The sequence below is a fragment of the Mizuhopecten yessoensis genome, unplaced genomic scaffold, assembly GCF_002113885.1.
Source record: "Mizuhopecten yessoensis strain PY_sf001 unplaced genomic scaffold, ASM211388v2 scaffold7903, whole genome shotgun sequence".
Taxonomy (NCBI): domain Eukaryota; kingdom Metazoa; phylum Mollusca; class Bivalvia; order Pectinida; family Pectinidae; genus Mizuhopecten; species Mizuhopecten yessoensis.
In genome coordinates, this window is record NW_018407280.1 from 8,888 (window position 1) to 23,881 (window position 14,994).

At 39.4% G+C, this 14,994-nt stretch overlaps 1 protein-coding gene across 1 annotated transcript; it reads right to left on the bottom strand.

Annotated features, from left to right (window-relative positions):
* Positions 1–11: 11 nt before the first annotated feature.
* On the bottom strand, positions 12–14,341 carry LOC110454512 (NFX1-type zinc finger-containing protein 1-like; the record flags this gene model as incomplete). Its single annotated transcript, XM_021504045.1, has 2 exons — positions 14,133–14,341; positions 12–4,986 (listed from the first exon to the last, which is right to left on the bottom strand). A coding segment is annotated over exon 2 (4,885 nt), but the record flags the coding sequence as incomplete, so codon positions are not given.
* Positions 14,342–14,994: the final 653 nt, after the last annotated feature.

Sequence of the window (14,994 nt, forward strand, 5' to 3'; positions counted from 1 at the left end):
ATTCTTTGAGCAGTCGTCGTCTTTTCCAGTACAGGGATGTCCACATGATAAGATGTGAGGACAGCATCCTTTTGAACATTGTCGCACAGTCTCGGACAAATGACACTGAGTCGTTTCAGAATGGCCACACGCAAAATGCAATGTCACTTCGGTAAAACATGTCAACTTACATTTGTATAATCTTTCAGCTTTTTCCATTTCAACTCCATGCATGTTTTTCTCACAAGAAACCGTCTTTTGATGTCCACATTTTGTTAAAGTAATTGTCTGGAGACAATGCAGATATAGTGCTGATGCCCAACAGAACATTTCTGTTACATGTCCACATTTCTGAAACTTCTTTGTTATCCTCTTCATGCAAGTTACTGGGGCGTCCATTTTGTTGCAAGGGACAAGCTGTTGATGGCCGCATGGAATGGTCTTTAATACATTCACAGTACACGTAACGTTGCTTGCTGAACACTCCTGATTTTGTTTGTGTCCACAGACGAGTGTCTTGTGCACGATAGTTTTGCATTGCATGGAGCGTGAGGGGGTCAATGAGCACATCATCGCAACCATGTGACCACACAGAGGGTGTTTTTTGAGAACAATTTCCTGACATTGTTGCGTCTGAGGGGATTCTTTGCATTTCATGTTTTGTGAATGACCACAGAGAGGGATTACTTTAGAAACAATTTCTTCACAGGGTACTTGCAACCACGCCGGGTCGTCTTCTGAGTGGCATTCTATCAGCAATTGATGACCACATTTCGGCAATGTCTTCTCAACTAGAAATTCACACTTACAGGGAGTTTGAAAGTGACACAGTTTGCCGCAAGAGTGCCCATGATGACATTGGAAGGTGCAGGGCTTTATACAGTTAGCATATTGAGAACCACAACACATCACTTCCTCAACATGCATGCACAGGAATGTTTTTGTTACGAGTTCCTGACATAAGTTTTCGCTTTGATATGTTTTTGAATCTTCGTGACAGGCAATTTGATAACGGTGTCCACATTCCCCACGAACAAGTGACACTTTCTGTTGACATTTAAAGTCGAAGTTTACGTTCGAACAGGGCAATTCTGCAGTGTGTCCGCAGTCCACGAGTATTTTTGTGACTAAAACTTCACAAGAGTTCCTAGCTGGATCCGCATGGCACTTCATTTCAGCTTGGTGACCACAGGGGAGAACTTTATTCACAAAGACAGAACAAACACAAACTTCCGAAAATTCACAACACCGCACAGTTGTGACATGTCCGCAAGGAAGAGGTTTCTTCATCAATTTTTGACAGTTGCATACCTTCCCGAGATGACATGGTTTATTACAAGGATGACCATTAGGGCAAGTCTCAGAACATACTGTTTTGCATTCATATGCGGTATGTTGTCTGTCCATTGGATGGCAAGCCAGACGACATGAATGACCACACGGTAGTATGAATCCACACGGTATCTGACATCCGCCATCAGGTGCTCTGGCAAAGTCTGCAGATGCTGTCACCTGTACACCGTCTTCATGTGGGTGGTTTTGGCAAAAAAGAGGCAGGGAATCACCGAACTGCTCTGCTTGTTTGACTTTGCTCACAATATGTGACCATTGTGAACTGCGCGCAACAAACATGTCAAAGTTTCCAATGACATACAGTCCTTTCTTGGCTCGGGAGAGAGCGACACATATCCTGTTCGACCTGGAGAGAAACCCAATCTTTCCTTCTTTATTGCTTCGGACGAGTGACAGCAGAATTATATCGTTTTCCTCTCCCTGAAAGTTGTCTATGGCAACAGTTTTGACGCCCTTGAATTCCTCTTTTGGCATGCAATGACGAATAGAAAACATCTGACCAGTGTAGGCAGCCAACACTGTAATCTGAGTGCCCTCGTAACCTTGCTTCAGCAAATATCTGCACAGCTCAGAGATAAACTGTGCCTCGTGCATGTTTGAATAGCTTTTAATGTCATCTGTGTAATCCTCAGGACGGTTGTGATTTATGAAGAAGACGTCTTTTTTCACTCCCTTGATATGCTCATAATCCAGAACATTTTCATTATCCTCCAAAACAGGGTATATATCCCGAACAAGTGTTGATATCTCTGGTCGCATTCTATGTTGCCGGTGTAGACAATGGTTTTCAATTCCGTTGTTCAACATGCGTTCAAACATTGAAAGAGACAGGTTGTATTTCATGGCCAGTTGCATGACTGAAGGTTTCGGCTCTAGTTGTTTATGATCCCCTATCAGAATGAGGTGTTCACACTTTGGACTGAGAGCGGTAACAATGTGGGCCTCTAACACTTCCGCAGCCTCTTCTACAATTACGATTTTTGGACCAATTTCTTGGAGAATGTCATGATAACGTGCGGCACCTGTTGTCGTCATGGCAATGACTGTTGATTTTTTGAAAATTCTCGCATCTGATTCCTTTTTCTCTTTTTTGTAATCTTTCATAATTTGCAAGTGTTCTTTTTCTACGTGCGGCATTTTTTCAAGTTGCATTTTCTTGTATGTGTCAACCCAGAAACGATACAGCCTCCATCGTCTTTCTAGCTTGAGCTTGTTCAGACTACCACGGAGTGATTTGACTTCCATTGCTCTCATCATATTCACAGAACACAATTTCGACAATGTGATGTCTGCTTCCTGCTTCAAAAACGATTTCAATGCGTCATCTATTTGTGGCATATACTCATGTTTCGGTTTCAGGATATTTTGAATTTCCTCCTTGATATCAAGCCCAATCTTCAAACGGGTTGCTAAATGAAGGTCGTCGTCGTCGATACGGATCTCTTCTTCAGCTTTATCGGCTTCTGTGTCTATGAAATCCTGATTAACTGCATTTTGTCGATTGGCGTGGTCATGCTTTGGTTGTTTTGTTGTTTTAAGTGATTTCTTGTATGCTTGACTGGCCTTTTTTATCCATGGGCCTTTTCCTGCCTTAAGCCACTGGTAAAGTTTTTGAGATGATGCATGGGGTGTATCACAGGCGAATGCATCCGCGTGCCTTTGCGACATGACAGGCCTAAGTATCTCGAATTCCAGTATTGTGGTTTGCAGGTTTCGTAAGCTGATATGGATCGTTAACAGTTGAGTGTGTAGCGCGGTTGCAGTCTTTCTCAGCTTTTCAAGTTTAGTGTAGTCACAGTGAAAGTCTTTTTTGTGATTCTTCAGGTTGAAAGGCTCGATTGTAAGATTTTTACATTGACTGCCTACTCGCACAATTTCATTTTGCAAGAGCGCCCTGTTTTCGCCTTCAAAACAACCAACAATTCCTTCAAGGAATTGATCGAGGGCATGGTTTGTGAAACAAACTACAAGCAATTGGTTATTCTTTTGATCTGAGTTTTTCCCCAGTGGTCTAGTAGTTAATAAACCTGCCTCCTCTGTTTTGGAAGGCTGACTCCATACGTTTTTGTTATGCAGGAGAGTTTTTACAATCTGGATGCCAACATGTGTTTTTCCAGTGCCTGGTGGACCTTGTATAAGAACAAACTCCTGCGTTAGGGCAGCATGGTAAGCTACGTACTGGGACTGGTCGAGGTGGAGAACATCAGCCCTTGGCCACTGGCTCATAGGGTCATGTAGTCTAACTTGGAGATTATTCTCTGTTTTCCTTTTAGTATCCAATGCTGTTGTCAGGAGTCGGTCAGAAGCAATTGGCTCCAAGTCATATTCTGACGAATCATTTTGTAGGTACCTAGGTGGATTTATGCTGTTTTTACAATCAACGATGTATTGTTCTAACGGGAGCTTTTCTATGTTCTGCAGACCTTCTAGAACGTGCCGGTAACTTTCGAAGAAAGCAGAAGATTCAACCATTGTATATTTAGTACTGAGTTCAATTTCGGCAAAAGTGGGGAAAATAGCAGGAAAAATGTATGATTCAGCGAGCATTTGTCTGTCCGGGCTTTCAACTACAGCAAATTCCATTGTATGGAAATTGTCGGCCGAGAAACAAAGAAGCGATCCGTGCAAAAGTCTTTTGGAAGACTTCCAATTAATTTTCTGGGCATGTTGACTATCAAGTGTAACTTCGAATAGTTTCTCTTCCAAGTAGTGGCCATGTTTCTTTACCGTTACATTCCTGTAAAGTCTGCCGTTCTGAAGTCGGCGAACATGGCATCCAGTGCTCGTCTCTTGCACGTACTGGGTAATTCCTTCGCGTAAGGGACAGATGCAGTCTTCTCTTAATAGGCGGAACTGGACGTCCAAGTAATGATTCAGGTCGTTGTAGCCACCACGTGATTTATTTTTACGTAGAAATGAACCGCGAGATCTTAAAAAGATATCGACAACTCTGGGTAGTATTGGGATGTTACGGAAGTCGTCTGGTGGGGCTTGTCTCTCAAACGGAAACCGAGGATCGTCTTGAGGACACGACACTAATACCTTCATGACATTGTCTCTCATTTCTGATAGCTTTTCTGACAATTTTACAACACGTTGTCGTTGTTCTTCTGTAGATGTCATAAGTATGTCTTCTGTTTTTTTCTTTAAGATGATAATCAGAGAAAAAGCGTTGTTGAACAAGTTCGGAAGCAGCCGATGCACTTGTTGAAGTATTTCAACTAAATTATCAATAAATCTGAGAGCGTCTTCTCCTTCAGTATGGCATGTAAACGTTGATGACGTAGCTACCAGCTCGCACATGAAGAACTTTGAACCAACCAGGATGGTGAGGAGATCTATGACGCCTACTTCATTCGTCTTGCACTGTGAGGCCTTTAGCAGGACTAACACCATTTGTGTTACGTAATCAGGTGCTAGTCCGGGCCGACTCAAGGTCAACTCTGTCTGCTGTCTCTCTTTGGTAACTAGGAAATCCAGGACATCTGCGCATGTCTCCGATTCAGTGAGTAACGATGTCAACTGATCGCCAGTGAACATTTGTGGTGCTTTTCCCCATGCCATTTTAAAATCCTGTCGCTATGAAGGATATTATCTACTTACAGTTTCATGTCGTTGTAGCTAAGTTCCTTTTTGCGCTTGAATTTACACCCTCTGTAATAGAAACACCGTATGTAATTCAGTTGATCTCGTCTTTAAATGTTGTGGTATACAAATTAGTGTATTAAGAATTCTCGTATCACTGCCAAAAACTGTAACTATGTAATCAAAACTATTTTCCAGCAAGACTTTTGCTTTTATTACCATTTAAGGGAAAAAGTATGCATTGCAGTTTTTATTATGCAAAATGAATAGAGAAGGAACAAATAAATAAAAACAAAAAAATATAAAAACAATCAGCGAGTGATCGAAGTGAAAACAAAATCAGTGTGGCTTAACCAGAATTCAAATCCTGGACCTCGAAATGCTATATTGTCCTCGATCCGACTGAGTAACAGGTCAACAGAAGAGGTCTTGACCAACTAAGCAACAGTCATCACCAAAACGAAATCAATGGGAAATTACTGTATTTACGTGAAACCACAGTGCAATGGGACAGGAATCCTGAAGGAAGTTTATCAATTCAAAAATTAAAAACGAGTATCATAAATATAGATATGTTGACAAACGAATGACCGATTCCCTTTATCATATGAAAAAAATGAAAAATCGTAAACGAGTTTCATAAATCTTATATGAAGGGAAACGAATGAAAGATTCTTTTTATCATTTAACACAAAGCAAACTGTATAATTGTGATCTGCAACGAATATTTTGTACTTAGCCACCTCTGAAACGATGAAAATTGCGTCTGCTTCAAAATGACGTGACGTCACATTGACTGTTCCTATTCGGTTGTGACGTCATATGAATACCATGTTCTGCAGTGTCATAAAGCCATCACATAAATTATGTTTATGTAACGTGTGTAATATCACTCCGGAATTGAGGTCACAATCGAATATTGTGTTGACTCAATATTCAGAACGGGAGACAGTTTTGTTTTTATATTGTTTTGTATAAAATGAAATATTATTGAAAAAGTCATATTATAAACGAACGTATTTCAGCATTCTCAAAGTTTAGCGTATTATCGAATTTTGATAGATTAGCGAATTTATGCATTGGTACACCCCGAAAATATTCAATTCCGTCTTTTCGTATTGCAGAGTTATCTTCTCTTGTGAGCAGGTATTGATTGTTACGTCATTGGTTTGTGAGAGGAACGTCATCAATTTTTGAGAAAACGACGTAATTTTCTCACACAAACCAATGACGTAACAATCAATACCTGCTCACAAGGGAAGATAACTCGGCAATATGCAAAGACGGAATAAAAATAATACAATAATTTCGATAGGCACTTTCATAATTTAGCGCTTAAATCATAGCACGAAAAGCGTTACCACGAGACTGCCGCAAAAATGTGAACTTTTACAGTATGACAAATATTAAATATGTTTCCTAACCATATAATTAACTGATTACCATATGTATTGGAATCATGATTCCTCTAGTATAATATTCCACCCGATCACATACCTACAATGGGTAAAGCAGTTGTTGTGATAACCTTAAAAGCTACACATAAAGCGGGGAATAACAAATACCATTTTAAGGACTTTGGTATGCACCGGCCAGGGGACAGAACCCATTGTTCACCCAACTTGGGCGAACGCTCACCACTAAGGCCAAAAATGAGGTATTGCCATGCAGGTCACTAGGAAACAAACAGGTTTTTTTAAGAAGTAGAAAGAAATGTTGCATTGGGCAGCATATTAATTGTGGTTACAGATGAAAACCCCGACAGGAAGTGAGATACAACAGGCCTATTCTTTCACCGAACCTGCGGGGGTTTCTGAGCTTGAAAGATTCAGCAAGGCTGGAACAAGTTTCGAACCGTAGACTTCTGATTGATATACTCTTGCTCTAATCGATTAAGCTACCTGGTCAACAGAATGCCCTGGCTCAATTGCGCTACAGCTACATCCAAAACGAAATTGAGGGGAGGTTTGACTATATATTCGAAAAAAACACTGTATAATTCTCTATGGTTTCTCCTGTATTAGGACATTGATCATGAAATTGAGTGTTCGTACAACATGCGCATATCGTGCTGAGTTAACAACAGCCACTTTAGACTTGAGGATCTCTCTCCAACAAAACAACAAAAAATACGACTCCAATTTTTATATATTGAGTAACCTCCCTTTTTTCGGATATATGTATATAATGTGTTGTAGGAAAATGGATTTACTGCTGATTAGGCAACGACAGTGTGATCGAGGGTCAAGGGTGCAAATATCGATATACCCTCTTTGTATTTTTGAACAAAAAATAATGTTGTTTATTGTTTATTGTCTTTTTTATAATTGTTTTTCATAATTCTTTTCGCAATGTATGGTTTTCTGTACAGAAATGATTTAATAAAGCTATGGTCACATGAGAAAACAAAAAGCCCAATGGGTCTGTATCGCTCACCTTGTAATAATCTCACAATTGTAACTTCAAGAGTGGACTAAAATAATGCTACAGGCAAAATATCAGTGTCTTGACTGAAGTCATTCAAAAGAACGTATTAAAAGATTAAAACACATTTGACCCATGTGACCTTAAAAGCCAAACATGGACATTACATTGAACAAACTCTATAGCCTTCCTTACAGAATGCGACTTGTCAAACATCACCCTAATGGCCCTAAAGCTTTTGTTTATTTAAAGATTTATGCACTCTGGACCAGATGTGACCTTGAAAGTATATCAAGGTCATTCACATGAACAACCGATCACCCTGGAACCTTAAGTTATTGAGAAGTTGTTGTTAAGTGTTTTAAGACAAATAACCCCTGTGACCTTGCATATGAGCGAAGGTCATTCATTTGAACAAACACCGTAGCCCTTTATCCCAGCATCTTACTGGCCAAATATCTTCAGCCTGTGCCTCTTGGTTATTTAGAGGAAGTTGTTTAATATTTTTAACATATTTGACCCCTATGACCTTGACAATAGGCAAAGGTCATTCATTTGAACAAACTTGGCAGCTCTTCATCCCAGCATGCACTAGCCAAATATTATCAGCATGAGTCTCTTGGTTATTAAGAAGAAGTTGTTAAAAGTTTTGAACATATATGACCCCCGTGACCTTGAATATGGGCAAATGTCATTTCTTTTCGCAACTTTGTCAGGCTTCATCCTAGGAACCTATCAGCCAAATATAACGCCTCTGGGCCTTTTGGTTCATCAGAAAAGTCGTTTAAAGGTTTCAAGAAATTTGACCCCTGTGACCTTGAATATGGGCAAATGTCATTTCTTTTCGCAAACTTTGTTGGGCTTCATCCTAGGAACCTATCAGCTAGATATCACGCTTCTGGGCCTTTTGGTTCATCAGAAGAAGTTGTTTGAAGGATTTAACAAATTTGACCACTGTGACCTTCAATATAGGTCAAAATAATTTCTTTTCGCAAACTTTGTCAGGCTTCATCCTAGGAACCTATCAGCAAGATATCACGCTTCTTGGCCTTTTGGTTAACCAGAGGAAGTCGTTTAAAAGTTTCAACAAATTTGACCCCTGTGACCTTGAATATTGGTCAAGGTCATTTCCTTTTACAAACTTTATTGGGCTTCATCCCAGCAACCAACCTGCCAAATATCATGACATTTGGCTTGTTGGTTATTGAGAAGAAGTCGTTTAAATGGAAAAGTTGACGCCGGACGGACGACGGACAACGAACGCCTTGCCACGGCATAAGCTCACATTGCCCTTCGCTATAAATTGGTAAAAAAAATGCATATTCATAGTTACAGATTTTGGCAGTGGTACGCGGATCCTTAAGCAATATTATCAAACTAGAATGGATACGCGTATCCGATTCAACCGGTTTGTCTATTCTTATATGCAATATTTGCGGGTATAAACACGTTTATGCAGGCCTTGCAAGGCTTTGTAACCTGGTGTATTTAAACCTCACGTTGCATAATAGAGGCGTTATATATACAAAAACAATATAAAACATCAATGCAATTCATTGTTGAACGTTTTGTATAGAGTATTCGGGCCATAGTTTTCCTTAGGCGGCAGTAATATGAGTTATAATGACAGCTATGGAATATATTATTGCGCTTATTTATCATTAAGTGTGTATAGTGTGCGTCATAACTTCAGTTTATTAGTTTTAGTTATTCCTCACAATTAAATTTTAAAATTCAGACAACACTTTGAAGTCAATACCTATATATTCTTTAATGACCAAAACATTTTTTTGGCACAAAACACAACATTGCGTTTAATTTCGCTGCTGAGCAATTTAGACCAATCACTAGTTAAAATAACAAATGTCGCGTCAAACATTGGGAGTTATGACGTCATCACTTTTTAAAAGGTTACACGATACGTTACCTGAAAAAATCTACCTTTAGAGGAATAGCTTACGCTGAATTACATAATATATAGAATGCAGTTGCCACTGTGTGTTTACTTTTGTGTTTACCTGTTATCAGTTTAAGTAAAAATATCATAACAAAGATTATACGACTGAAATACTTGGCTCAAGTTCAAATGTGCAGGAAGAAGCAGATAACCGACCTATAAATCAACGAGATAGGTTGTAAACATAAATCTGAAAAATAATACATTATCTCCAATTATGTTATGTTGAATAGTAATCAAAGTTTGATAGAATAAAAAATGGAGATATGGAAGTGAGATATGAAATGCATCTTTGGCTTCTATCACTTTTTTCACGTTCATTGATTTTGAACCCCCCCCCCCGAGTTAAAATGGTATCAGAATGGAATGTGGGGAACGGTAATATTGTCCAGATATAAAGGTGTTCTCACCTCTTCACGTCTGCATTTTAGGCTATTTGAACGGACGTTGTGTACATATCACAATTTATTTATTCATTTATGTGCACATCGAGATGATTATCTTCTTGCTTAATGTACAATGGTGATGGTAAGCCCTTTTTTGTTTAACAATTATAATAATACTATTGTCCATGTGATGTTATACGCTTTAGAGTAATTTACAAATTATTTAGGGCGCTATGTAAATGTTGTATATTATCGATATTTGTCTTATCAATTAAAGCAAACATGCCCTTTGTTTCTGTTACAGCAAGTGAAGTGGTAACCATTACCCTTTGAAAACATTGCTAATATTATAACTATTTATTTTTCATCTATTTATTTTGTAGATAAATTGAGACCAAATTAAACGACATTCACTACAGAAAAAATGTTTCTCCGTTTCTGCTCTAATATGGCTGCAAATTGATAATTGATGAATGATCTCACAACTTTTTTTGGAAAAACTGTTTTCGAGAAAGATCTTTTGGCGGTGCGCCATTCTCATACATGTATGTGACCGTTTTCAGTTGCGACCCGAAGGTACGTTTACACTCATGTGTTTCATGTTGAGTCAGTCCATTTGTCAAAACTACGCTATTTCATGAGTATTGGGAGCTTGCGCGTGAAATTTAAACTTTAGGTATCAACTGACAACGATAACAAATGCAAATGCCACAACAGAAATGTCTTTTGCTAGTGCTAGGCCCAGAAAATCTTGAATCAAGATATGATCATAAAACAAATCTTACATATGAACAAGACATGTAAATACGCCTTCATATCTGCAAATACCAGGTAAGAAATATGTACACAAAATACACGTCGGTGATACACCACAACCCTACATATATGTACACAAAATACATGTCGGCGATACACCGGAACGCTACATATATGTACACAAAAAAATGTCGGCGATACACCACAACGCTACATATATGTACACAAAATACATGTCGGTGATACACCAGAACACTACATTGATGTACACAAAATACACGTCGGTAATACACCACAACGCTACATATATGTACACAAAATACACGTCGGCAATATGCATTAACACTTATGTCGGCGATACACCATAACGCTACATATATGTTCTCACACGACACGTCGGCAATATAGCGGAACTCTACATATTTGTACTCCCACGCCACGTCGGCAATATAGCGGAACGCTACATATTTGTACACAAAAAAATGTCGGCGATACGCCACAACGCTACATATATGTTCTCACACGACACGTCGGCAATATCCCGTAACACTTCATATATACCGGAACGCTTCATATCATATATCTACATATACGAAACGTCTGTAATAAACAGGAACGCTACATTTATGTACACCCACGACACGTCGGCAATATACCGTAACACTTCATATATACCGGAACGCTAAATATCTGTACAAACACGCCACGTCGGCAATATACCGGAACACTTCATATATGTTCACACACGACACGTCGGCAATATACCGGAAAACTTCCTATGTACACACACGACATGTCGGCAATACCCCCGAACACTTCATATATACCGGAACGATACATATATGTACAAACACTCAACGTCGGCGATATACCAGAATGCTACATATAAATACACAAAAGACACGTCGGCGATACCCCGGAGGCTATATATTAACCAACACAAGACGGCAATATACCGGAACACTTTAGTTATATACACACACGACACGAGGGCAAAATACCGGAAAACTTTAGATATATACACAAAACACACGTCGGCAATATCCATTAACACTTCATATATGTACACACACGACACGTCGGCAATTCGACATTTACAGTTTATATATGTACACACACGACACGTCGGCAAAATACATTTACACTTCATATATAAACACAAAACACACGTCGGCAATATACATTAACACTTCATATATGTACACACACGACACGTCGGCAATATACCGGAACACTTTATATATGTACACACACGACACGTCGGCAATATACATTAACACTTTATATATGTACATACACGACACGTTGGCAATATACCGGAACACTTTATATATGTACACAAAACACACGTCGGCAATATACATTAACATTTCATTTATGTACACAAAATACACGTCGGCAATATACATTAACACTTCATATATGTACACACACGACACGTTGGCAATATACCGGAACACTTTATATATGTACACAAAACACACGTCGGCAATATACATTAACACTTCATTTATGTACACACACGACACGTCGGCAATATACCGTAACGCTACATATTTGTACACACACGCCACGTCGGCAATATACCGGAACACTTCATATATGTACACACATGCCACGTCGGCAATATACCGGAACACTTCATATATGTACACAAAATATACGTCAGCAATATACATTAACACTTCATATATGTACAAACACGACACGTCGGCAATATACATTAACACTTTAGTTATATACACACACGACACGTCGGCAATATACCGGAACACTTCATATATGTACAAACACGACACGTCGGCAATATACATTAACACTTTAGTTATATACAAACACGACACGTCGGCAATATACCGGAACACTTCATATCTGTACACACACGCCACGTCGGCAATATACCGGAACGCTTTATATATGTACACACACGCCACGTCGGCAATATACCGGAACACTTCATATATGTGCACACACGACGCGTCGGCAATATACCGGAACACTTCATATATGTGCACACACGACGCGTCGGCAATATACCGGAACACTTCATATATGTGCACACACGACGCGTCGGCAATATACCGGAACACTTCATATATGTGCACACACGACGCGTCGGCAATATACCGGAACACTTCATATATGTGCACACACGACGCGTCGGCAATATACCGGAACACTTCATATATGTGCACACACGACGCGTCGGCAATATACCGGAACACTTCATATATGTGCACACACGACGCGTCGGCAATATACCGGAACACTTCATATATGTACTAACACGCCACGTCGGCAATATACCGGAACACTTCATATATGTGCACACACGACGCGTCGGCAATATACCGGAACACTTCATATATGTACACACACGACGCGTCGGCAATATACCGGAACACTTCATATATGTGCACACACGACGCGTCGGCAATATACCGGAACACTTCATATATGTACACACACGCCACGTCGGCAATTACACGACACGTTGGCAATATACCGGAACACTTTATATATGTACACAAAACACACGTCGGCAATATACATTAACACTTCATATATGTACACACACGACACGTCGGCGATATACCGGAACGCTTCATATATGAACACACACGCCACGTCGGCAATATACCGGAACACTTCATAAACGAACACACACGACACCTCGGCAATATACCGGAATACTTCATTTATGTACACACACGACACGTCGTCAATATACCGGAGCACTTCATATATACCGGAACACTACCTAAAAAAACCACGTCGGTAATATTCAGAAACACTACATACTTTTACACACATGACACGTCGGCAATATACTGGAACGCTACTTATATATATATACCGGAACACTTCATATATGTACAAACACGCCACGTCGGCAATATACCGGAACACTTCATATACGTACACACACGATACGTCGGCAATATACATTAACTACACACATGCCACGTCGGCAATATACCGGAACACTTCATATAAGTACACACACGATACGTCGGCAATATACATTAACTACACACATGCCACGTCGGCAATATACCGGAACACTTCATATACGTACACACACGATACGTCGGCAATATACATTAACTACACACATGCCACGTCGGCAATATACCGGAACACTTCATATATGTACACACACGCCACGTCGGCAATATACCGGAACACTTCATATAAGTACACACACGACACGTCGGCAATATACCGGAACACTTCATATATGTACACACACGACGCGTCGGCAATATACCGGAACACTTCATATATGTACTAACACGCCACGTCGGCAATATACCGGAACACTTCATAAACGTACACACACGACACCTCGGCAATATACCGGAATACTTCATTTATGTACACACACGACACGTCGTCAATATACCGGAGCACTTCATATATACCGGAACACTACATAAAAAAACCACGTCGGTAATATTCAGAAACACTACATACATTTACACACATGACACGTCGGCAATATACTGGAACGCTACTTATATATATACAATCAATACATAAAAACTGACATATAAAACGTACACACGAAACATTTACCCGACACTCAGAAGTCACACACGAAACATTTACCCTACACTTAGAAGTGCGGCAAGCTACATATGAAATTTCAGGAGTTGTACGTAGTTTTGTTGTGACTGGCATACACTTACGGTCAAACGAGTCCATCCTCTAGCAGAAATTACGCGATTTGTCCCACATCTCTACAACAGGACAGTCTGGAGTCGAATATTTGATCATGGCGGCTAGACGAGTGACCTGTCACGTACATGTATACAAGCAGGTTTACTATGCCCGTTTGTAGCCTATGACGATTTATGTGTATTGATAAACTTCTTGAAAGTTGATCACGGGAACCTACTACTGTCAATGTAGACTGTTTACGTTTGAAAACACTTTGTACTTTCGCTTTCATTTTCTGTGTAGTACATGTAAAGTGCTGTTTTCCGGTTTTCATTTTCGGCGTACATGTACATAATGCTGTTTTCTATGTTCTTTTATAATGTTTTGTAAATGCATTAAGTATTTTTTTTCTATCAAAATATGGGTTATGATAAAACGCACAACGACGCAATCGTTATGTGTCGTCTACTCGTGTTTCCTTTGTCCGTCATTATATCACTATACATTTTTTCAAAATACCAATGGATGCGAGGAGACATTTGAACGATCAAAATGTCAAATGTTAAATGTAACATTGTAAACAGTGTTTGGCTTTAAGTCACTTCATTTTCCCCAAAAAGTCATTGACAAATTATGATATTATTTCTAATTGATAACCGGATCAAGAAATTAGGTTTGAGCACAAAATCCATGCTTGAGCTTGAGAACGGTTTCATGAATACGGGCACTGAACTGTAAGAATAGGAACAGCTTCCCACAGAGTTATAGACTCAACCTACAATTAAAGAACTCGAGGTCAATTTAGATGAACACAAGAAAAATATGGATATGAAATATGATCATTGGCAAATTATAAGTGTTTTATAATAAAATTGAATGTTAATTTATTAA